The sequence below is a fragment of the Notothenia rossii genome (genome assembly GCF_949606895.1).
Source record: "Notothenia rossii genome assembly, chromosome: 2".
Taxonomy (NCBI): Eukaryota; Metazoa; Chordata; class Actinopteri; order Perciformes; family Nototheniidae; genus Notothenia; species Notothenia rossii.
Window position 1 is genome coordinate 4,932,372 of NC_136904.1, and position 25,972 is coordinate 4,958,343.

The following is a 25,972-nucleotide window of genomic DNA, read 5'->3' on the forward strand; positions in this document are numbered from 1 at the left end:
CCCGTTTTGTCTTTTTCTTCTCTGGTGCAGACATGGGGAAAGGTGTGTTCCTCAGCAAACCTCTAGCTGCCATCTGTGCAGTTTTAGCCGTCGCTGCTGCAGCCACAATCATCGCCCTGGCGGTGGTCTACGCTCAGGAGAAGTCGAAGAATGAAGTGAAACCTACGTCCACTGCTCCCCCCCCAATCATCACCACCACTCCTCCTGGCCCAAAAGAGCCGTGGGACCACTACAGACTCCCAAAATCCCTTTCTCCTGTTTCCTATAACGTCACTTTGAGACCCCGTCTGAAGCCCGAAGCTAACGGACTCTATATCTTCACGGGAGAATCAACGGTGGTGTTCAAATGTGTGCAGGAAACAGACCTGGTCATCATCCACTCCAACAAGCTGAACCTCACCAAATTCGATGGGTTCCTCGCCAAGTTGACGGGCCTAAATGGAGCAACTGCACCAAACCTGAAGAAAACATGGTTGGAAATTCCCACCCAATATTTGGTGTTGCAGCTCAGCGGTCCTCTGAAGGTCGGCGACTCGTACGAACTCTTCACGGATTTCGTTGGAGAACTGGCCGACGACCTGGGCGGATTCTACAGGAGCGTTTACGTTGAGGATAACCAGGAAAAGTAGGATGTTCTCTTTCATTTTTGTATTCAAATGTATTTGTTGAGAGAATTTTGCAAAAGGGAAAATACTTAATTTTCCCTTTTGCAAAATTCAAGATGGCAAGATTCAAAAGATTCAAAAGATTCAAAAGATTCAAAAACCTAGAGGAAAATGATTTTCTCTTTAATTTCTTTATTCAAATGTGTTTGTTTGAGATAATTTAGCAAAAGGGAAACTAAGTGTATAATTGGCCTTTGAAGTTATGTGACTTTCAAAAACCCTCTTTATTTTACGTTTTTATTTATAATAATAATAAAACATGGGATTTTTATAGCGCTTTTCCTAATGCTCAAACAAGCTTTACATAAAATCAGAACAGAAACAGTACAAAGAAAACTAAAATCTTGATCCAAGTGTAAAGTGTGTGGGGGAGTAAACACTTATGTTGGTTACATCTGGAGAATGATGCACTTGTGAAGAAAGGTGTAAATATATAAATAGTCCTGTGTGGAAATGCAGGAGTGAAAAACCCAGACGTGCTTAAACTAGACATAGTTTAATGTTAACTCATTTAACAATCTTTATTAACTTATTTGTATTTTTAAATATGTCGGTTGTGCAAAATAGGTTCTTACATTTTACAGTGGGGAAAAATTCTCTTTAACTTCAACCTTTTAAATTATTTGTTTAAAGTTTTGAGCATTTTGCAAAAGAGAAAACCTTTGCATGAATTGGCCTTTTTACAGACATGCATTTGAACTAGATGTATTTATTCATATTATATATTTAGTCCCAGACACAGTTCGTTTTCTTTACTGAGCTTTATCAATACTCATTTAACCCTTTCTTTACTTTTCGTAATATTTGCAATGGTGCAAATAAGTGTAATTATTAGCAATGTAGCAATGCAAGATTTAAAACTTTACAGACCTGGATTTAAACAAGACGCTGATGGACTAGGGTAATACTCGATTAACCCTTTTATTTACTTTATTGGATTTTTAAATATGTCCATTTACCTTTGAGAATGATGAAATGGAAAAGTTTGAAATGGTAAATATTGAAAGCCTTTGTAGTAATGCAAGATTTAAAAACCTTAACAACTTTACAGACATGATCATCTACCTAAAGCTTTTGAATAGACAGTAAACAGAGAGTATTAGAAATATATTTTACGAACAAATCTAGAATTGGAGAGAGTTCAGAGAATCATCTGCAAGCTGAAACACCTATATAACACTAACCAAATAACCAAGACATTTCGGATATCTTTTGGCATTTCGGGACTTTATGTGACGTTTCCATATTGGGTTATATAATTAAAACCAAAGTTAATATAATCCACAATGTAAACTGTGGATATAATATGTTATAAAAGCAGCAGCTGAGAGGAAAAAAAACTCTTAGTGGTCTTCTCTCCCTAAATGTTAATTACCCACTGTCTCCATGAGGAAATGCCTCTGGAGACATGCAGTGCTTTTTAGAAATGGGACTCACCCTAGGTTGTATTCTTTACAGGGAATGTACCCTGTACCCTTGCATTGAGTTGCTTGAGATGATTTATAACGTTGAAAGTTGAACCAAATCCGCCTACCAGCCCCTTTAAAGCTCATGTTTGTTTCATCTGTACAGAAACTGAAGTGTAAAAACGACAATCTTCCAGTGTTTTTGACCAAAAGGAGACTGGTATCAATACTCATATAATAATTAGATCGAGTACCAACCACAGGTTGATTAAAAATAATATATTGTGAGTTCAAACCCAATATTCATTCAAATTCATTGTTAAAATATGGTGTTAACACATTATGTAACATTAGCTGCATGTTTTTCTTTTTAAAACTCACCTGGAAGAACTCATGGCTGCTTTAAATCCTATTAAGAAACACGGGGTAGTAGTGCCCCCTGGTGGCGGAGGTTAGTATTACAGCAACAAACACAAAACGACCCAGAAAGTTCACTGTTTTTTTTCTTGGCTTTTTAGGGCTTCCATATAAGGGTTTTTCTAATAATAATAATAATAATAATAATGCATTTTATTTAAGGAGCGCTTTTCCCAAAACTCATAAAACACAACTAAAACAACACACTTAAAATATATAAAACCCAACATTAATTGAAGATTAAAAGCATTTCTGAAGAGGTGAGTATAGAAGTGAGTATATAACTGTATGAGTGTATCTACAGATAATGGCTTCCTCTGTTAATCCTGACTTCATATACCTGCTGTTTTCAGAGTTCTTGCCACGACTCAGATGCAGCCAACGGACGCCAGGAAAGCATTCCCCTGTTTCGACGAGCCCGCGATGAAAGCTGTCTTCCAGCTGACGCTCCTCCACCCCGCGGGCACCGTCGCTCTCTCCAACTCCCTCAACCACGGTGAGGAATACTCGTGTATCACTGCTCGTAGTACAACTAGTTAAATGCAGAGGTCATATGTCACTGTGTGTGCTGTGTGCATGTATGTGTGACCATTAAAGAGGGTTTCATCCCTCCGATTATATCTATATCCAATGCAGCATTTTAGATGTGAAATATCCATCACCCACAACTTCAAGTGCATTGCACCTTAAAGGGGCCCTATTCTGCTTTTCGGGGTACTCGCTTCCCTGTAGTGTGTTATGAAGGTTTTTGTGCATGTAAATGGTCTGCAGAGGCTAAAATGCCTCCATTAGACTCCTTTGTTTACTTCCTGAACACAGTGACATCATCACACTTGCGCTCCTATTGGATAGCGCTCCAACAGATTGTACATGATACGTTAAGGGGCGGGACATCTCTAAGCGGTTGACCAATCACAACAGAGCCGGCCAGCTAACCAATCAGAGCAGACTGAGCTCTGGTTTCAGACAGAGGGTGAAAAGAGGTGCTGCAGCAGAGAGAGTATGAGACAAATAAAGAGCGATCACAGTAGAGAGATACTAATATGAATTTATAGAATATACGATATACAAATTATTTTAAATACACTGAAAAAGACAAACTTCCTAATACAAAAATAAAACATGGGATCCTATAGACATACATTTTAGTGTGCAAAGCAGTTGCAGTTTAAAAAAACAAAAACATTTAACATAGGAAAACAGAGTATAATCTAGTTTTAAAAAAGTAGCTATACAGTTGTCTCTGATATCTAAAAGTGAGGTGCTGTACATGTCTTCATTTGTAATTAATCTGCTTTGTGTTTTTCCTCCACACAGTACCTGTTAACACCACTTTGGATGGAGAGAATTGGACCATGACTAGTTTTCATCCCACAAAGATCATGTCCACCTACCTGCTGGCTTTTGTCGTGTGTGAATTTACTTTCATCACAAACGAACCAGTCGGCGGTCCCAAACCAGAAACCTTGGTAATTTTTGGGGTGGTTTCAGTGTTTTTATGCTGCCCTCTGCTGGACTGATTTAACATGTCTCTGTGTAGTTTCTTTAATAATAAATCTGTGCTTGTGTGCAGATCAGGATCTGGGCTCGCAGGAAGGCCATCGAGGCCGGACAGGGAGACTACGCCCTGAAGAAGACTGGACCCATACTGCAGTTCTTTGAGGACTACTACAAGTCTCCTTATCCTCTCGAAAAGTCAGGTAGGAACCAAACACATTTCTACTGTTGATATGTATCCATTGACAGTTTATTTATAATGCTTTGTTAACATGCTGTTGTAACAGAACAATTCCTTAATTCGGGAATGAATCAAGCATATTTAAAGGGGCCCTATATTGCTCATGTTCACGTGTATATCAGTATAGTGTCTCAAGAGATGATTTGATTTACTGAAAGGCAGCAGACCTGCAAGTGTGTTTGTTTGTAACACAGGTGCATGGATGGATTACTACCTGACACAAGCCACATGTCACTGAAAGAGAAACCAGGAAGAGACTCAGAATCACCACAAAAAGCCATGAAATGACTAGAAAGAGAACAAAAACAGCAAAAAAAAGAGACACAAAATAAATGTGCAAAATTACCAGAGATACTATAAAAATGCCAAAAACTACAAGGAAACACTAAATGACTACAAACAAATAAAAAACTCTAAATTAAATATTCAAATACAGCCAGAGCTACAGAAATACAAAATACCCACAATGAGACACTTAATGACTACAAAGAACCACATAACAACAAAAACAAAGCCATTTCAAAAAGATGAATGAACTCAAAAAAGACTTAAAACTAAATAACACCTAAGAGACACAAAACAAGTACAAGAACAGGCAGTACAACCTCAGAGGAAAAACAACGAAGGAAAACCAAATTAAATGTAATTCCAGCAGAAGTGAAAGATGAACGGTATTAATATCTTAATTTGTTTTCAGACCAGATCGCTCTGCCGGACTTCGGCGCTGGAGCCATGGAGAACTGGGGTCTGATCACCTACAGAGAGACCGCCCTGCTGTTCAACCCTAAAGTCTCGTCCAACGGAGACAAGGAGTGGGTGGCAACCGTCATCGCTCATGAACTCGCTCACATGGTAAGGAGAAATACATTGCAAGGATGATGTATTTTTGTATGCTAACCACGAAGTAAGCTTCACAAGGGCTCGCTCGACAAAAGTTAAATGAGACTTTTACATTACTCAGTGGTTAACACAAGTTAAACTCCTGGTACTAGAATGGGTTAAAAGCAGAGAACACATTTCCATGTGTGCTGTGTGCTCTGCATGTGTGACCATTAAAGAGGGTTTCATCCCTCCCTATTCTTCTTCTTCTTCTTCTTCTTCTTCATTCGTTTTATTCAGCAGGATAATCTCCACATATTAACACCACTTAATCTTATACTTAAGCGTAAATGCAATCACCAGAAGCAAAATGTTGGGCTTTAAAGGAACTACAGCAAGGTCACATGACTTCACGTCACCACCGCTAAGCTAAAGGTGGCTAATGTTGGGCTATAAAGGAACTACATCACGGTCACATGACTTCACGTCACCACCGCTAAGCTAAAGGAGGCTAATGTTGGGCTATAAAGGAACTACAGCACGGTCACAAGACTTAACGTCTCCACCGCTAAGCTAAAGGAGGCTAATGTTGGGCTATAAAGGAACTACATCACGGTCACAAGACTTAACGTCTCCACCGCTAAGCTAAAGGAGGCTAATGTTGGGCTATAAAGGAACTACATCACGGTCACATGACTTCATGTCACCACCGCTAAGCTAAAGGAGGCTAATGTTGGACTATAAAGGAACTACATCACGGTCACATGACTTCATGTCACCACCGCTAAGCTAAAGGTGGCTAATGTTGGGCGTGGTGACGTCATCTCATTTAGACACTTGTTAGCAACCACCGTTTCTGAATTCACCAGTGGGGTATTTACTGAGGTATTTTGTTTCATCGAACAAAAATCGCTTCAGCTTATTTCAGTCTAACAGCGAAGCACGAACAAAAATGTTATTATTGTTAACACATTATTGGGTTGTAGCCGGACTCATTCCTGTTGCACCAATCAATTATATCCATGCTCGTGAATGTTTTTATCTTTACGAACCTGCCGGTAATATACAGATGTCTCCTTTCAGTGGTTTGGGAACTTGGTGACGACGCGCTGGTGGAACGACTTGTGGCTCAACGAGGGTTTCGCCACCTACGTCTCGTATCTCGGAGCCGACTTCGCTGAACCCTCATGGAAAATGGTGAGTTTTCTTCTCTTGCAGAAATACATCCAAAGAAATATCAATAAGATGGCTTTAAGTTCAGTGTATTTAGTAAGAAAACAGAACAATTTAATCAAGACTCGTTGCACTCGGTGTTGTGAGACCCGTGAAGTGGCGAAAGTTTCTTAATATAACATTCAGTACTTTTAAATGTATTTTTTCACATTGTTACCCTGCTAGTAATCCCCATTTCTTATACTACTACTCCAGTCTTTAATTTCTATTTATGTGCAGTTCCTTGTTCTGTTTTTTATGCTGCTGCAAAGCAAACATTTTCCCAATTTGGAATCAATGAATTAGGCTACCTCTTATCTTATTATCTTTAATGTAGCAGTAATGTAATTACGTCTTTGTTTATGTTATTGTAAAGGGTTACAGTTTCCTTTTTGTTATACTTCTGTAATCCTGTTACATGTTATCCCTTAATCCCCAAGCCTGCCAGTTGAATACACTGAATTAACCTTATTCTTAAAGGTCCCATATTGTTAAAAGTGAGTCTTTTTATATTATTCTATAATATTAAGGAAGCATTGATGTATGCTATCCATAATACAGGGCTCTCAAGTTTTGAACAGAGTTCAGAGTGAGATTGTGGTACTCCAATTTCTGGCTCCACACAAAGTTCCCATGAAGCCCTCTGTACCGCGAATGTCAACGGGGGGTGGGGGGGGGGGGGGGGTGCGTGCTAGTGGAGTATGAAGCCCTCTGTACCGCGAATGTCAACGGGGGGTGGGGGGGGGGGGGGGGGGGGGTGCTACGGAGTATGAAGCCCTCTGCATCGCGAATGTCAACGGGTGCTAGTGGAGTGCACGCGTCTCAAACAAGCCTGGTTTGTTTACAAAATTGCGGCGCAACTTGGTGGGTGGTACCCTGGGAAGAAATCTCTGCGTGAGAAATACAAGGTGTGGCGTGTGAGCCTGTGAATGGAGTTGAGAGCTCTGATAATATAAGGTCGATTTACTCAGTTAGGACTCTTTCTATGCAAAGAAATTGCAGAAAACTTGACTGTAAATGTTGCTTTCTTTCTGGGTTATTGTTCTTAAAGAGACAGGTGCTAGCATTGATCATTTCAGACAAAAGGGAGATACATGTTAATTCAGACAGACATTATGGGAAAGATAAACATGTTTTTGTACAAACCCAAAATCGGAATGACAAGTGAAAAAAACAACAGCCAGAAAAAGTGAAAAAATAGGAAATTGAGAATAATAATTCCTCTTTAATTAAATTGCTCTAGTGTGAACTGTATAGAAATCAATGTAATGTTTAATGTGAAACGTGTCCGGTCACACCACAATTATTGTTTATAACCATTTTGTGTGTATTTTACAGAGAGATTTGATAGTCCTGAACGAGGTCATTGGGGTGATGGGAACTGACGCTTTGGCCTCCTCCCACCCGCTCACTTCCAAAGAGGAAGACGTCCAGAGGCCGGAGCAGATCAGCGAGCTGTTCGACTCCATCACGTACAGCAAGGTGAGATATATTTATATAAAAAACACACAACTTACTTTTAAGTATTGTTATCGCCAAATCCCACCAAAAAATATGTTTACTTCCACCAAACAAAAACAAGGCAAGGCAAGTTTATTTATACAGCACCTTCCCAACACAAGGCAGTTCAAAGTGCTTTACACAGATTAAAGACATTAAGAGCATTGAGAAACAGTGCAGCAGAAACATATTATAAAAGGGCATTTAAAAACACTCATTTAAAAGTAAAGATAATACAACATGAATATCACAGGTACATGAATAAGAGTTACAGTGCAGTGTGAGATTTGAATAGTTCAATTAAAAGCAAAAATAAAAGTCTTCAGCCTGGATTTAAAAGTAAGAGTTTCAGCGGCCATGCAGGTTTCTGGGAGTTTGTTCCAGATGTTTGGAGCATAATAACTGAACTTCTCCATGTTTAGTTTTAGAGAGCAGACCAGAAGACCTGAGAGTTCTGGATGGTTCATCATTTAGCAGTACACTGGAAAAAACGCTGCTCCAAAAACAAGTTAAACAACAATGAAAACCAGCTGTTTTCACTTGAAATAAGTAAAAAAGTCTGCCAATAGAACAAGTGAAGATTTGCTTTGTAAGATTTCTTGAAGAAGGGATATTTAGATAAATCAGATCTTGTAATTATCTGGAGAACTCATTTAGAACTATATTTGACCAGAATCAGGAAATGTCGTGTTACAATATAAGCCGCAAATGCTCAAAGGTTTTCTGTTTTCTGATGTTAGTTGGTGATTTCCCAATAAATATGTTTTAAAAAAAAGTTTCATCTGAGATACAACTCAATATAAGACTTTTTTGACTCAACAAGATTTGTCTAAAAACAAGACCCTATATCTCACTGCAGTGTTACTTCTGAAGTTATGATCAGGTGTAGAAACATATTCTGGCTAGGTATTAGACAAATATACTTGACAAGATTTTGAGTTTTTGTAGTGTAAATGTATTTTGGGCCTAAACCATTCAGTGCTTTATAAACCAGCAGCAGTATTTTGAAATCAATTCTTTGACACACAGGAAGCCAGTGTAAAGACTTCAGAACTGGACTGATCCACTTTCTTATTGTTAGTAAGATCTTGAAAACAATCATTAAGGGAAGAATATTTGGGCTAGATTTATCTTAAATGCAACAAAAGTAAGCATTACGGCCCGTCCACACTATAGCTTCAAAACAAGCTTGGAGCTGGCCGTGTCTGAAGCTTGGGGATTTTATTTGAGCACCGCCACCAACAACCAATCACATGAATGTCCCGCCCCCGGCATACAAAGCAAAAAACCCCGGGGATTTTATGCGAGCAATATATATAAATATATATATAAACTCCCCAAACAGGCGAAAACCTACCAGTTTCACCCACTGTCTCTGCCACCTCCCTCCATGCCTGGTTCCTCCGGTTTGTATCCCAGTAAATAGTTCTGGTCGTAATGAACCGGGTGATTTGCTCCCGTAATTTCTCGTTTGGAATATGAGGAAATGAACCTGAAACGCCAGGAAAGCTCCGCTCTGCTACCCACAATTCAGTTCGGCGAAAAGCGAGGCAACGTGACGTCTGCCCATTCAAAGTGAATGGGCAGACGCGTTGGAAACCGTTTTTGAAGCTGTCGAAGCTGTAGTGTGGACGGGCCGTTACATAATAGCTCACTTGCTTACTTCAACATTACATTACAGAAAACTTGTAATACTAAAATGAATTGTCTTAATGTCAGTGATGAACTGCGGAAGATTCATGGTGATATCTATCGTTTAATTGACCCTATGTATTTCCTGACAGGGAGGTTCAGTCCTCAGGATGCTCTCTGAGTTTATCACAGAGGAAGTCTTTTCCAAAGGACTTCAGGTGAGTCAAGCAGTTTGAATTTACTGTTTTTAATTATGTCATACCATCATTTCATTGAGCTAACACATTTTTCTACCTCATCTAGAGTATAACAAATGACTTATATTTGCAAATGTTTGCACACGTGTCTGCAGAGCACTCCACTTTAATATATATATATATTTATTTTTAATTATCCTTATATATTTTTCTTTTACCTACTTTGCAACTAGTTTTTTTAGATTGTTAATGTTCGCACCACCAGATACCGAAGCAAGTTCCTTGTATGTGTAAACGTACCTGGCAATAAACTAGATTCTGATTCTGATGATTATCTTTCTACAGACATACTTAGAGGAGTTCAAGTATTCGAACGCAGGCTACACAGACCTCTGGAGGAACTTGCAAATGGTAAGTTAGCATTGTCACAACAGCTTACTTTCCTTAAAACAGCTTCTTATAAACAAAAAACATGCATTTATTTCTCTAAACATTCACATTAGAGGTGTTGTCATACCCTTTTGAGCCACATGAGGGCCGTGCAACACATTGTAAACGCACAAAACAGATCAAGCTAAAGTGTGTTAGCAAAGTGTTTCCTATTTAAACATCCAGCAAGAGAAAAACATCAGCGTTTATTGTAGCTGAAAGTCCAACACTCAGATTCCAGTTTGCTCCATTTTGGGTCTCCACCTCCTGACACAAATATTTAGGTAGCTCCTAAAAAGTCTACAATGAGTTCACATTCCACTAATGTGCAATGTGTGTGTTTTCAGCCATTTTTAATGTACTTTTTTGATTAGGGAAGCTGTAGAGTAGAGTTATTACATTTCCGTTTAAACAAATTATTGGTTTTAATTTGCTTTCTTTAAGAAAAAAGGAGTCAGAATTCTCGTATTCCAGATTTTAAATTGTGAAAATGTTCAGTTTTCTTTACTCCTATATGGCAGTTAACTTGATATCTTTTAATTGAGGACAAAACAAGACTTTTTAGGACGTTATCTAGCTCGTTTGAAACTGTAGAATGAATCTACTGTACCTGTTCAATATTATGACTCAATGGTCGACAGCATGACTAGAGATCAAGTATAAACATTGAAATATGATTGAAAACCAGAGGTGGGAAGTAATGGAGTACAAATACTTTGTTACTGTACTTACATTGTCTGGTATCAGTACTTTACTCCACTACTTATTTTTCTGACAACTTTTTACTTTGACTTCTTACATGTTGAACACAAATACCTGTACTTTCTACTTCTTACATGTTGAACACAAATACCTGAACTTTCTACTTCTTACATGTTGAACACAAATACCTGTACTTTCTACTTCTTACATGTTGAACACAAATACCTGTACTTTCTACTTCTTACATGTTGAACTCAAATACCTGTACTTTCTACTTCTCACATGTTGAACACAAATACCTGAACTTTCTACTTCTTACATGTTGAACACAAATACCTGTACTTTCTACTTCTTACATGTTGAACTCAAATACCTGTACTTTCTACTTCTTACATTTTTAACACAAATACCTGTACTTTCTACTTCTTACATGTTGAACACAAATACCTGAACTTTCTACTTCTCACATGTTGAACACAAATACCTGTACTTTCTACTTCTTACATGTTGAACACAAATACCTGTACTTTCTACTTCTTACATGTTGAACACAAATACCTGTACTTTCTACTTCTTACATGTTGAACACAAATACCTGTACTTTCTACTTCTTACATGTTGAACACAAATACCTGTACTTTCTACTTCTTACATGTTGAACCCAAATACCTGTACTTTCTACTTCTTACATGTTGAACACAAATACCTGTACTTTCTACTTCTTACATGTTGAACACAAATACCTGTACTTTCTACTTCTTACATGTTGAATACAAATACCTGTACTTTCTACTTCTTACATGTAGAACACAAATACCTGTACTTTCTACTTCTTACATGTTGAACCCAAATACCTGTACTTTCTACTTCTTACATGTTGAACACAAATACCTGTACTTTCTACTTCTTACATGTTGAACACAAATACCTGTACTTTCTACTTCTTACATGTTGAATACAAATACCTGTACTTTCTACTTCTTACATGTTGAACACAAATACCTGTACTTTCTACTTCTTACATGTTGAACACAAATACCTGTACTTTCTACTTCTTACATGTTGAACACAAATACCTGTACTTTCTACTTCTTACATGTTGAACACAAATACCTGTACTTTCTACTTCTTACATGTTGAACACAAATACCTGTACTTTCTACTTCTTACATGTTGAACACAAATACCTGTACTTTCTACTTCTTACATTTTCCAAACAGGCTGGTTCCTTTAGTCTGAATGTGTGTTTGGTGGCGTGATCATTATTATTTAGAGTCATTGCGTGCCTATTGATTCTCTCAGGGGGCGTGGCCAGCAGCAGCTCATTAGCATTTAAAGCTACAGACACATAATCAGCACTTGTCTACTAGAGTCCTCTGATACATTGTTGAACAAGAGTATAATAGAGGGACCTTTAAACACATGTTTAGCTTACTGCCATTTCAATATTGCACTTGTCTTTTTGGGGATTTGAATATAATTTGTATTAATTGTGCCTGCTGTCTTATAAGTAGAGCTGCAAAAAGTGCCCTTAATAAACACATTTTAAAGTGTACCCAGTCATGTCTTGCTGATTGAAGTATACTGCTAAAATATAACAAATAGATTTCTGAATTAAATTAAAAAAGGAAATTGTGCAGCCCTAATCGCATCTAGTTATTTTTTTAGATATTATCCTAACCCCACTGAGCTCTAAATGTGCCTCTTCGATCCAAAACATTTTGTTTATTTTTGTCACGAGAGTGTAGGGGAAGCACTTCCCATGAAAGAGGTTCATGCTGGCGTAGCTTTGAGGTTCCAGAGGGTGAAACACAAATACCTCTACTTTCTACTTCTTACATTTTGAACCCAAATACCTTTACTTTCTACTTCTTACATGTTGAACTCAAATACCTGTACTTTCTACTTCTTACATGTTGAACACAAATACCTGTACTTTCTACTTCTTACATGTTGAACACAAATACCTGTACTTTCTACTTCTTACATGTTGAACTCAAATACCTGTACTTTCTACTTCTTACATGTTGAACACAAATACCTGTACTTTCTACTTCTTACATGTTGAACTCAAATACCTGTACTTTCTACTTCTTACATGTTGAACCCAAATACCTGTACTTTCTACTTCTTACATGTTGAACCCAAATACCTGTACTTTATACTTCTTACATGTTGAACCCAAATACCTGTACTTTCTACTTCTCTCATTTTCCAAACAGGCTGGTTCCTTTAGTCTCAATGTGTGTTTGGTGGCGTGATCATTATTATTCAGAGTCATTGCGTGCCTATTGATTTGAACACGATCCGTGTATCCATCATTTCCTGGTCTTCTCTGAAGAAGAGGGACCAATGAAAACGTTGTCATGTTGCCGTTGGTCACCATGGAAACATTCATTAGCTAACAATGACATTATTGTTCTGTTAATATAAAGGGAGGTCAGGTACTCTTTAAAACAGCTGCTAGTTATGGGTACTTTTTACTGAAGTACATTTCAAAGCCTCTTTACTTTGACTTGAGTAAAGAAGTTTAGTCAGTGCTTCTACTTTCACCAGAGTATTTTTAAACATGAGTATCTGTACTTCTACTTGAGTAAAGGATGTGTGTACTTTTGCCCTCTTTGTTGAAAGCACAAATGCATAGAGTTCTTATCTACCTATTTCTTGTTTCCAGGCGGTGGATAATTCGAACGTGAAGCTGCCGGCTACAGTCGAGGTCATCATGAACCGATGGATCCTTCAGATGGGATTCCCCGTCGTCACCATCGACACCCAGACGGGAAAAATTACCCAGAAGCACTTCCTGTTGGACCCCGAATCTGTAGTGGACCGACCCTCAGAGTTCAAGTAGGAACATTTGAGTTATACCTCATTTATGAATCAACAAGGGAAATGTATTCTGGTGTTATCTACAATACATCACCCACATAGGCCCAAAACACACGAGCAAAAACTGGACCTGCATTGAAAAAACTGAAGCGTTGGTTTTAATTAAATGTATTATTTCAACAAATACCACGTAATTGATTTGGTTAGTTGAAAGCAATAATGTAAAGTTGAACCTAATCTTTTTTATTCAAACTTAATAGTATTGCTTTCAATTAACCTAATACAGTTAGGTGAAATCTGTTGACATGAAACATTTAATTAAAGTCAAAAAACAATAATGAGGTATTTTTAAATCATAAGGCCCCGTAAATTGATAGAGAATAAACAAAGACATACAGCTTTGTGTGATTGCTGACTTTCTAACACGAGAATTCCCACATTTTATTTCTAAACTCAGGCTTTATTTCTCACTTCTTTAACATGATAGCGAGCTAGAGACAGCTTTTTCAAATCACAAGAGGATATTCTTGATGATCCCAAGGTTAAATGTGTTTTAATCCGTGATCAAATCTTGCAATGTAGTTACTAGGCATGGGCGGTATCATTTTTTTCATACCGTCATACCTCGCTGACATCATACCGTGGTATACGGTATATGACGGTATCAGTCCCAATTTTAAGGGGTCATTTCTCCCCAAAAAAAATGTTTTACTCACTATATCAACAGCCAGCGCTCCAAAAATATTTTCCACCAGCCGCCACTGACTGTATGACTTGGGTCGACTTGAGTGAGGTGGCGTTCGGCGGCAAAGAGATGTTTCGAACGGTATATTATATGTTCGGTGTAAAATGCAGCCCGAGCCGGTAGACGCTCGCAAAGTGCCGCGACGTGCGCGCAATTGCAAAACAAGGGCTGCATACATGACACATTGTGCAAATGGCACATTTTGAGATCGGATACAGGACGCGTTTGTAGATGTCCGACGTTGTGTCCATAGTGAGCTAAGTTAACAATATTTCATCATACATAAACATTCTCCGGGAGTAAATACTTGACTTATTGAATAAAGTTTGCTATATTCACTAACTAGTTTGGCAATATTATTCCGTGCATGTGTTAAAAACCTTATTTCCATTTGATTCATTGGATTACTCGCGTGAATGTTTAGCACGTAAATGCTTTCGTTTTTAAAACCGTCCGACCTCCACTACAAAACCTTCAACCAGTTGCATAGGATTAAAAAATGTCAACACTCACTCACCCCGTCTTAAACATTCCCAAAGAAGTGCCTCCGTCTCTCGTTGTGCTGGATGAAGTCACTGGCGACGAGTAAACCCAAAATAGTCCCAAACAGGCGCAGAGGCATTTTTCTTTTTTACTAGTTGTCCGAGTTCGGGGCCGGCAAATGCTGCCGCCATCTTGCTCAGCTCAGCTCTGTGCTGAGCTCTGAGAGCGGGAAAGACGGACTGCCCTCCCCTGCCCTATGCTGGCGCGTGCTGTGCATTACAACCAATGTCGTCCCTGTCAAAACTCCGTGTCAGTGTAATAGAATGAAACGCATCTGTGATTTGGCGCACAGTCTGTGACGTCACGGTATTGAAAATCATACCGACGGTATTTCGAAATACCATGGTATACCGTAATACCGTCATACCGCCCAAGCCTAGTAGTTACAACATATGTAGTGTATGCCTGTTTATGCTGACATGATACTGTATGTATGTAACCATAACAATCTCATGCTCTCTATTATTCTCTACGCTGATTTTTTAAATGCACATTTTTCTTTTCTCTGGACGTAGTTATGAGTGGTTTGTCCCCGTCACCTGGATAAAGACTGGAGCAACTGAACAGTCCTTCTGGCTTGTTCAAAAAGAAGGTAAGATTTATTTGCAAAGATGATTAACACAATACAAAAAGATGCTTTCTTTTCAGTCGTGGACATTTTTCAAATTCTTTTTTATTAATTGATCGAGTTCAATATTGATGAAGACATATTTTTAAAGACAAGGTACAAGAAAACAAAGTAAGTTGAAGCCAGCCAAGTGTTTTTTTTTATTACTTTGATTGAAATGGTTGATGATAAATCATATTTCAGAGATGGGATTCAGTCCATTCCCATTTCAACACCAATCACCAATTACACGGCTTAGTCTGCTCTGATTGGTTAGCTGGCCGGCTCTGTTGTGATTGGTCAACCGCTTAGAGATGTGCTTTTAAGTAAGATATCTGAGAACTTCTTGAAGGATGAAAGGGATGTTAGAAAAGTGTCAAAATAGCTATAATTTCACGGGTAGAGGAATGTGAGCATTTGGTTTTTGGATATTTCCAGATATCTGGAACAAACTCCCAGAAACCTGCGGGTCCGCTGCAACTCTGACTACTTTTAAATCCAGGCTGAAGACTTTTCTTTTTGCTTTTAATTGAACTATTCACATCTCACACTGCACTGTCACTTGTATTCATGTACCTGTGTTAATGTTCCTAATGTGTTTTATGCTCTTAATGTCTTGCATTTAGGGAAAGCACTTTGAATTGCCTCGTGTTGAAAAGTGCCATATAAATAAACTTGCCTCTGATTATCTTCTAATATCCTTCCAGCTACGAACAGTAGCTTTGTCACCGGTGCAGATGAGTGGCTCGTGGCCAACATTGACATGAAGGGTTTCTACCGAGTGAACTACGACGATACAAACTGGGAACGCCTCCTCGCCAAACTGAACTCCAAACATGAGGTACATTCTCATAATCCGATGGAAAAGTATTGCATTTCTTCTGTGCTTTTTAAAAATGCCATTTCAATCCCAAACACTCAATCCTTTTTTCACTTTCCAGGATATTCGAGTGATTAACCGAGCTCAAATCATCGATGACGCTTTTAATCTCGCAAGGTGAGGCCATATTTTTTAACAAAGGGCGTTTTAATTTTGTATACACATAGGCAACCCACTGTGCTCTGCAGATTACACAAGGAACAAACAGGAAACAGAGTAAAACTATTCAAAAATGTAAAACAAATAATGAATTCAGTTCTAATAAAATATATTTATTTGCAGAATTTTAGCCATTTTAAAACCAGGTTTTTACATAACGACGCTGTTGCTTTCAATTAAACAACAATTAAATGTTATATATGAATTAAATGTAGGCTTAAATTATGTTTTTATGATATTTAAAGTCTGGGATATTTAAATTATTAGCAACAACTTGTTTTTAATGCTTCTGAAAAGCTTTTCACTTTCAATGAATTTAATTTCAGAATTTAAACTATTTTAATGCCAGGTTTTTAAATAATGACACTCTAACGTACTTTAACAAAATAGAAATGGTAAACACCTAGGTCTTAAGTTTCAGCTCTTCTTGCATTTTGTTCCAATAAGATAAAAGCTGAGAAATTACTTTGGGTGTTTTCAGAGCAAAGATAGTGAACACGACTCTGGCTCTGAGGACCACCACCTTCCTGGATAAAGAGGTGGAATATATGCCCTGGGAGACGTTCAGGAGAAACTTAAGCTACTACTTCCTGATGTTTGACCGCAGCGAAGTGTACGGACCCATGCAGGTCTGTGATGAACGGTCAACATGTGTAAAGCTCTTTCAATGAATTCATTCCTGTGCTTATCCCAGAAACCAAATGTGTTTGTAAGGGATTGGTTAATCGTGGGAAAATATAACTGGAATAAAAAACGGTCCGAATTTGGAAGTGGTTTTTCCATCCCAGGAAAAAAAATGTGTTTTATAAGGGAAGGCATTGGGAGGATATAGGCGCTTTCACACCGCAGTACTTTTCCCACAAAGAGAAACTTAGTTCATGAGAACTCTTTAGCTCTCATGAACTAAGTACAGATCGCGTTCACACCGGAATAAGTCCCTGGGGGAGGATTAGGCAAATTAAGCCATGTTTTCTTTTGTGTTGCCATAAGTTAGTCTCTTTGCGTTTGTGCGCTGGGCTAATGCTAATAATGCTAATAATGCTAATGCAAGGATAATAAAATGGCGGCTTCACAAAACCTTTTGGGAGTTTCACGGGGCGTGGTTTGCAATCCGCCCAGCCAATCAGACATATAATAGGAACCTTTTTCTCCCACGAAAAGGGGGTAAAAAGGTTCTCATGAACTAATTTTAGTTCCGGCTCTTTTTCGTGTGAACGCGACATTTCGGAACTATATCGGAGCTAAAGTGGGAAAAGTACTGCGATGTGAACGCGGCTTATAACTGGAAATCTATGCAATGCTGATTAAATGTGTACCTTTTTCTGTATTCAAACATTAACGAAACTTGTCCAATTTCTTTCCTCAGGCTTACCTGAAGAAACAGGTTGAACCTCTATTCAAACACTTCAAAGATATCACTGGCAACTGGACAAAGATCCCAGAAATGCACACCGAACAGTAAGAATATTAACGTACCGAATGTTTAGTAGTGCATATATTCAAAAAGGTCCGAGTGCCAATGGGAAGAGATATTTTTCATGATATCTGTTTCCTCTCTTCCTCCCTCCCAGGTATAACCAGGTGAATGCGATCTCCATGGCCTGCAGCACAGGAGTGGACGGCTGCAAGGAGCTGACCAGCGGCTGGTTCACTGAGTGGATGAATAATCCAGCTGTCAACAAGTATGTCAACACATAACAGTTTATACTCCTCAGGGGAAGAAGGTAATAGAGTACATTAAATCATGTAGTGTAAGCTACTCCACAACATTTTGGAAACATGTATATTGTACTTTTTACAACTCTGCGTTTATATATCCTAAACCTGGTAAATGCAATTTTATTTTAATTTAAAAAGGACATATTCTACTCATGTTCAGTTGTATATCAGTATGTAGTGTCTCTACTTTAAAGAGTCCTCTCCTGCTGATGTTCAGGTGTATATCAGTATGTAGTGTCTCTACTTTAAAGAGTCCTCTCCTGCTGATGTTCAGGTGTATATCAGTATGTAGTGTCTCTACTTTAAAGAGTCCTCTCCTGCTGATGTTCAGGTGTATATCAGTATGTAGTGTCTCTACTTTAAAGAGTCCTCTCCTGCTGATGTTCATGGGGGAAAACAGTATGTAGTGTCTCTACTTTAAAGAGTCCTCTCCTGCTGATGTTCAGGTGTATATCAGTATGTAGTGTCTCTACTTTAAAGAGTCCTCTCCTGCTGATGTTCAGGTGTATATCAGTATGTAGTGTCTCTACTTTAAAGAGTCCTCTCCTGCTGATGTTCAGGTGTATATCAGTATGTAGTGTCTCTACTTTAAAGAGTCCTCTCCTGCTGATGTTCAGGTGTATATCAGTATGTAGTGTCTCTACTTTAAAGAGTCCTCTCCTGCTGATGTTCAGGTGTATATCAGTATGTAGTGTCTCTACTTTAAAGAGTCCTCTCCTGCTGATGTTCAGGTGTATATCAGTATGTAGTGTCTCTACTTTAAAGAGTCCTCTCCTGCTGATGTTCATGGGGGAAAACAGTATGTAGTGTCTCTACTTTAAAGAGTCCTCTCCTGCTGATGTTCAGGTGTATATCAGTATGTAGTGTCTCTACTTTAAAGAGTCCTCTCCTGCTGATGTTCAGGTGTATATCAGTATGTAGTGTCTCTACTTTAAAGAGTCCTCTCCTGCTGATGTTCAGGTGTATATCAGTATGTAGTGTCTCTACTTTAAAGAGTCCTCTCCTGCTGATGTTCAGGTGTATATCAGTATGTAGTGTCTCTACTTTAAAGAGTCCTCTCCTGCTGATGTTCAGGTGTATATCAGTATGTAGTGTCTCTACTTTAAAGAGTCCTCTCCTGCTGATGTTCAGGTGTATATCAGTATGTAGTGTCTCTACTTTAAAGAGTCCTCTCCTGCTGATGTTCAGGTGTATATCAGTATGTAGTGTCTCTACTTTAAAGAGTCCTCTCCTGCTGATGTTCAGGTGTATATCAGTGTGTAGTGTCTCTACTTTAAAGAGTCCTCTCCTGCTGATGTTCAGGTGTATATCAGTATGTAGTGTCTCTACTTTAAAGAGTCCTCTCCTGCTGATGTTCAGGTGTATATCAGTGTGTAGTGTCTCTACTTTAAAGAGTCCTCTCCTGCTGATGTTCAGGTGTATATCAGTATGTAGTGTCTCTACTTTAAAGAGTTCTCTCCTGCTCACAGAGCTCTTATCTCCTTGTTTCCAGCATTAGTCCTAACCTGAAGTACACAGTGTACTGCAGTGCGATCGCAGAAGGAGGAGAAAAGGAGTGGGAATTTGCTTGGGCCGCATTCAAGAACGCCACCATCGCCTCGGAGGCCGACAAGCTGATGTCCGCTCTGTCCTGCAGCAAAAAGCCCTGGCTGCTCAACAGGTCAGAAACTCTGAAGAATGCATATCCATTCCTGTAAGATGCTTTGAATGCATGATGAGTATTAGCAGCACCTCAGGTTTAGGGAATAACAGGATTACCAACCCAGTCTCACAGCATTTCGTGTTATAGTCACGAAATGTAATCTATTGAATCGTGTTCACCAATACGATTGTCCCATTTTTTTCTGTCACACAGAACGATTTTTTAAAAGCAATGTAAATAATAACAAATTAGAAGGAAAAAAAGATTTAGTTTGTTTTATGACAGAACGATTTTAAAAGCAATGTATTTCTATTGGTAGTATGTGTTACGTGTGACTGGGGCACATAAGAAAATGATAGGACCCAAATGCACGACTCCAGACAAAGCAGGACGGTTCAAAAAAGGATTTTACTTTTAGGTGGTTTGTGTCATAATAAACATGGACTCCAAAAAATGACTTACTAAATACTAACACAACTTACTCTAGCTCAGATATCAACTGGCAGACAAATCACAAATAATATTTGTAAGGCTCAAGCGCTGGAAGGCTCGACTCTAAATCTCGAAACGATCTGGCACTTGAAACAGAGAAAAACACTCAATGTCGAGGAAAGCTGCTCCAGAGCCACTATTTCAAGGATGCTCCTTCATCGAGTGCCGCTGAAGGACTGTCCAGCATACTTGGAATTCTACCGAGGCCGGCGTACTTCGTTGGGAGAAATTTCGTTGCTGCACAATTGTAGACTCCGTGGTCTTAAAATCCCCACAATGCTTTGCGCACGGACCAATTTCCGAAATCTTTGGCGGACAATGTAATGTAAGAGGCGGGGTCTCTCATATGACGCACACATGCACACCTGTTAGCCTGTTCCACTCTTCGTTCTCCGAATGCGAGGAGGGATTCTTGCCTCGCTTCTGAAGCAACTGACTCGGAGGTACATGTGCTACCAAGCAAGCCTACTCGACATTGAGAAACACCCACAGATAAAATACACACACAGGGGCTCTACAGGTGCAAGCAATACGGGGGGGGGCAGGTAATCAGGTCAGTGAAGAACACACAAGGGTAGGAGTCGAACTACCTGAAATGAGAGGGGAGATCAGTGCCAAAGCAAAACAGGAACTGACAAACAGGAAATGCCAGACAACAGAAGGGTTAGCAGTCGCGGACTTGACAATATTAACTTAACCGAGAAATAATACTAATTCAAATAAACAAGGATAAAAAACGTACAAATCTGACGAGACACAACAGTATGTTTCGTGCCTGCACCAAATAATAACAAATTTAGATGTCAGTATTCTGAGGCTCTGAGCCCCGTTTATTTTCCTCACTGACGGCAAAAAAAGTCCGACATTATACAAATTAAATTAAATAAAAAATCGTGGCTTGATATTGAGGTCTTCCAAGACCCGACCGGACTAAAAGACGTGGTGCAGGCACGAAACACACTACCAATAGAAATACATTGCTTTTAAAATCGTTCTGTGTGACACGAAAAAAATGGGGACATCGTGTTGGTGAACAGGAATCAATAGATTACATGTCGTGACACGAAATGCCGTGAGACTGGGTGGGATCAAAGGGGGCAAGAAGAAGCTTAAAAACGTTTCTGGTCCCCCTCTAGCGTTCATTGTTCATGAAAATAAAAGTTTAGGTCGTCAGCATCCGTGATATTTGATTCATTGTTTTAAACAATTCATGTCTTTGTACAAAACAACCAAAAATAAATACAACGACAAGAAATAGCAAGCATCACTTCACAAGTCCTGCTCAGAACCATTCAGGATCTGTTTTAGTTTAGAAAAAGTTGGACAAAATCAAAAGCATAATGTGAGCTTGTCTTATATTGTACTTCTTAAATATACATGTAAACATAAATTACACAGTACAGTAGTCATGTGTGAATAAGCCCCATTTTCAAATACATTCAGTCAATTAAAGTAGAAAACATTTTCTAACAAATCTTAGTTGATAAGAAAAAAGCCCAATCATTTATTTACCAATCAATCTTGAAATAGACCCTTCATATTTCCCTTTATTATAATCGATCTGAGATTCTGTTTTAAGGAATGAGCTGCTAACACAATAAATGGGCTGTGATGTAAGCTGTGTGTTTTCTTGAAGCATATTAATGTATCAAGAATAATTAACCTACATTTGATTGATTTTGCAAACTCATAACTTAACTTATGAGGCAATATACCTCTCCTCTAGTGAGGGGCCCAGCCCTTAGCGTGTGTTTCTGTATGTGGCCCTAGGTGAAAAAGGTTTGGACACCCCTGTGACACACAGATTAGGTTACTGAGTATTTTACAGGTGACAAGTCATTGTAATGCAGCACATCAGGCCTTTGTCCTCACTGTGAGTGTGTTTCAGGTACCTGGAGTATTGTCTGGACCCCAAAAAGATCCGCAAACAAGACGCCACGTCCACCATCATCTCCATCGCCAGTAACTCCGTCGGTCAGCCTCTGGCCTGGGACTTCATCCGATCCAGATGGCACTATATCTTCAACGAGTGAGTATCCCCTTCCTCATGCAGACACATACATGCCTTTCCAATTGTAATTATGATTTAATGCACATATTTAGGTTTGTCTGAGTTTTATTCTTGTCATTCTTAATTTATTTTATTTATTTTTTGTATGTTTATATTAATTTGAAACATTTCTTTTACCTCTTGCCTCTTTTCTTCAGGTACGGTGGTGGATCATTGTCCTTTGGAGGATTGATTAATGGAGTGACCAGACGATTCTCCTCTGAGTTTGAGTACAAGCAGGTACAGCTTCTTTATTTTTATTTGTAAATACATTTGATTTTCAGTCGGATGTCATGACACCATGTTTAGATATTTAAATGTAGACAATTTGTGGGAACATTCATAATAAGGAGGCCCTACTCTGCTCATTTTACACTAATATAATATATTGTTTCCAACAAGAACGGTAGAAGACGGGGAAATTGCACACTCGTATTTATTTCAAAACATAACAGAAAGAGAATGAGCAGGACAGATACTTAGACTTTCAAACATTTTACCCTTAACTTTTATCACGAAGCAAATAAACAAATGTTTTTACTGCCTTAAAGGTCACCTATGCAAACTCCTCTTCTTCATGTCTCTTCTACATCAACATGTGTCCCCTCTTCTTCACGGCTCTTCTACATCAACATGTGTCCCCTCTCCTTCACGTCTCTTCTACATCAACATGTGTCCCCTCTTCTCCATTTCTCTTCTACATCAACATGTGTCCCCTCTTCCTCATGTCTCTTCTACATCAACATGTGTCCCCTCTTCTCCATTTCTCTTCTACATCAACATGTGTCCCCTCTCCTTCACGTCTCTTCTACATCAACATGTGTCCCCTCTTCTCCATTTCTCTTCTACATCAACATGTGTCCCCTCTTCTCCATTTCTCTTCTACATCAACATGTGTCCCCTCTTCTCCATTTCTCTTCTACATCAACATGTGTCCCCTCTCCTTCACGTCTCTTCTACATCAACATGTGTCCCCTCTTCTCCATTTCTCTTCTACATCAACATGTGTCCCCTCTTCTCCATGTCTCTTCTACATCAACATGTGTCCCCTCTCCTTCACGTCTCTTCTACATCAACATGTCCCCTCTTCTCCATGTCTCTTCTACATCAACATGTGTCCCCTCTTCCTCATGTCTCTTCTACATCAACATGTGTCCCCTCTTCTCCATTTCTCTTCTACATCAACATGTGTCCCCTCTCCTTCACGTCTCTTCTACATCAACATGTGTCCCCTCTTCTCCATTTCTCTTCTACATCAACATGTGTCCCCTCTTCTCCATGTCTCTTCTACATCAACATGTGTCCCCTCTCCTTCACGTCTCTTCTACATCAACATGTCCCCTCTTCTCCATGTCTCTTCTACATCAACATGTGTCCCCTCTTCTTCATGTCTCTTCTACATCAACATGTGTCCCCTCTTCTCCATGTCTCTTCTACATCAACATGTGTCCCCTCTTCTTCATGTCTCTTCTACATCAACATGTGTCCCCTCTTCTTCATGTCTCTTCTACATCAACATGTGTCCCCTCTTCTTCATGCCTCTTCTACATCAGCATGTGTCCCCTCTTCTCCATGTCTCTTCTACATCAACATGTGTCCCCTCTTCTTCATGTCTCTTCTACATCAACATGTGTCCCCTCTTCTCCATGTCTCTTCTACATCAACATGTGTCCCCTCTTCTTCATGTCTCTTCTACATCAGCATGTGTCCCCTCTTCTTCATGCCTCTTCTACATCAGCATGTGTCCCCTCTTCTCCATGTCTCTTCTACATCCCCCCCCCCTATCACCTGAATCTCCTCCTAGAGCACCATTGAGTTCTTTGTAACCAAATGTCTCTCAGAGGGGCGTGGGGAGGGGCTCCTTATTTTCATCTAAAGTAACAGACAGAGAATCAGCACTTTTGAAACAGGGCTGAAACAGAGGGGATTATGGGTAATGCTGCAATGATCTGTTTGGTGTTTCAGCCAATCAGAGACAGGTTCTGTATATCTGAGACCTATAATATATTGATGAACAGCATAATAGGGACCTTTAACTTTTGTCAAGAAGTAAATAAACAAATGTTTGTACTTCCTTAAATAAAAGAAGTTACAACAAAGACTGTCATGGCACGATTATTGAATCCCAGTAACCCCCCCACTCATCATTTCTCCCCAGTTGCTCCAGTTTAAAGAAGACAACGCGGGTAACTTCGGGTCGGGCACGACGGCTCTGGAGCAGTCGCTGGAGAGGACCAAAGCCAACATGAAGTGGGTCGCTTTGAACAAGAAACCAGTGTTGGACTGGTTCGAGAGTCAGACTCCTGCCGTTTAAACACGGTGACGTTCAGCTGGAACCAAATTTATAAACCAGGGGTGTCCAAACTTCTTTCACTGAGGGCCAACAAATATACTAAATATTGCGTCATAAGTTACAGTAAGTTATAAGTTAGCAAAATCAATCAAATGATGCTTGATTCTTGAAAATGCTTAAAGAAAACAAACAGCCTTCATCACAGCTATCCAGAGGGTTTCATTGATCTCGTTAGCAGCTCATTCCTTAAAACTGAAGCTCAGATTGATTCGAATAAAGGGAAATATGAAGGGTCTATTTCAAGATTGATTGGTAAATATATTATTGGACTTATTTCTTATCAACTAAGATTTGTTAGAAAATGTTTTCAGCTTAAATTGACAGCATTTATTTGAAAAGTGGTCTTATTAACCTGAATACTACTGTGTAATTTGTTTACATTTATATTTAAGAAGTACATATAAGACAAGCAGACGTTTCATTTGTAGGCCATATTTCATAACACTTTTTTAATTTGCTGAGGGCCGATTCAAAATGGCCCCCGGGCCGTAGTTTGGGCACCACTGGTATAAATGTCCTGTATGTGAGGGGAGCCTTTTGTAAATGTAAAAGTTTGAATTATGAATTTGTATGGGTAAAGATGACTATTTGAGATCTAAATCTGGTTTTGTATGTAAAAAGAAATGTTTTAATATTGTATATACTGCCGTCATTTTGGAAGATTTTAATAAATGTCAACGGACAAAAGTGTGATGTCTTGTATTTACTGGGCTGAATCTCCACTTTACTGCATCTTCTGTTCATGCCAGTGAAATAAAACAAGCTTTTCCAAGACAATCAATAAGAAGACAGGCATTATTTGAGACAACCCTCAGGATTACATTAAAAATAATATCTTTTTTTTTTTTTTAAATATATATTTATATTATTATTTCCCCGTTTTAAGGGCAGTAACGTAATATTGTTTTCCGAATTTACTTGACTTTGTAATTATATTTGTAAGGGCAGTTGCATGATATAATTTTCTGAATTAACCTGACTGTTTATTATATTTTTATTACATTATATTGACTTACATTTTTGTATATCTTTATATTGTTAGTAACGTCTTTTTCTCTGAATTTACCAGACTGTTTTATTCAATGTTTTATATATTAAATCCTCTTAGATGTATTCACCCTTGTTACACTTTTACAATACTAATGTTACGTTATCTATTATATGGCAGAGTTAGTCTGTCTCATAACTGTCAGTGTTTGTCAGGATATCTGAAATGACTAGGTTAGCTACGTTAGC

General features: G+C 38.8%; 1 protein-coding gene across 1 annotated transcript; it reads left to right on the forward strand.

Moving 5' to 3' along the window:
- On the forward strand, positions 1-25,423 carry LOC307030633 (aminopeptidase N-like). Its single transcript, XM_079667168.1, has 20 exons — positions 1-625; positions 2,842-2,984; positions 3,806-3,957; positions 4,062-4,188; positions 4,924-5,078; positions 6,129-6,242; positions 7,596-7,739; positions 9,542-9,607; positions 9,932-9,997; positions 13,392-13,564; positions 15,350-15,426; positions 16,149-16,282; positions 16,383-16,438; positions 16,962-17,109; positions 17,847-17,938; positions 18,052-18,162; positions 19,692-19,859; positions 22,222-22,362; positions 22,542-22,623; positions 24,542-25,423. The coding sequence occupies exons 1-20, from the start codon at positions 33-35 to the stop codon at positions 24,695-24,697; spliced, it is 2,898 nt and encodes a 965-aa protein (XP_079523294.1). The 5' UTR covers positions 1-32; the 3' UTR covers positions 24,698-25,423.
- Positions 25,424-25,972: the final 549 nt, after the last annotated feature.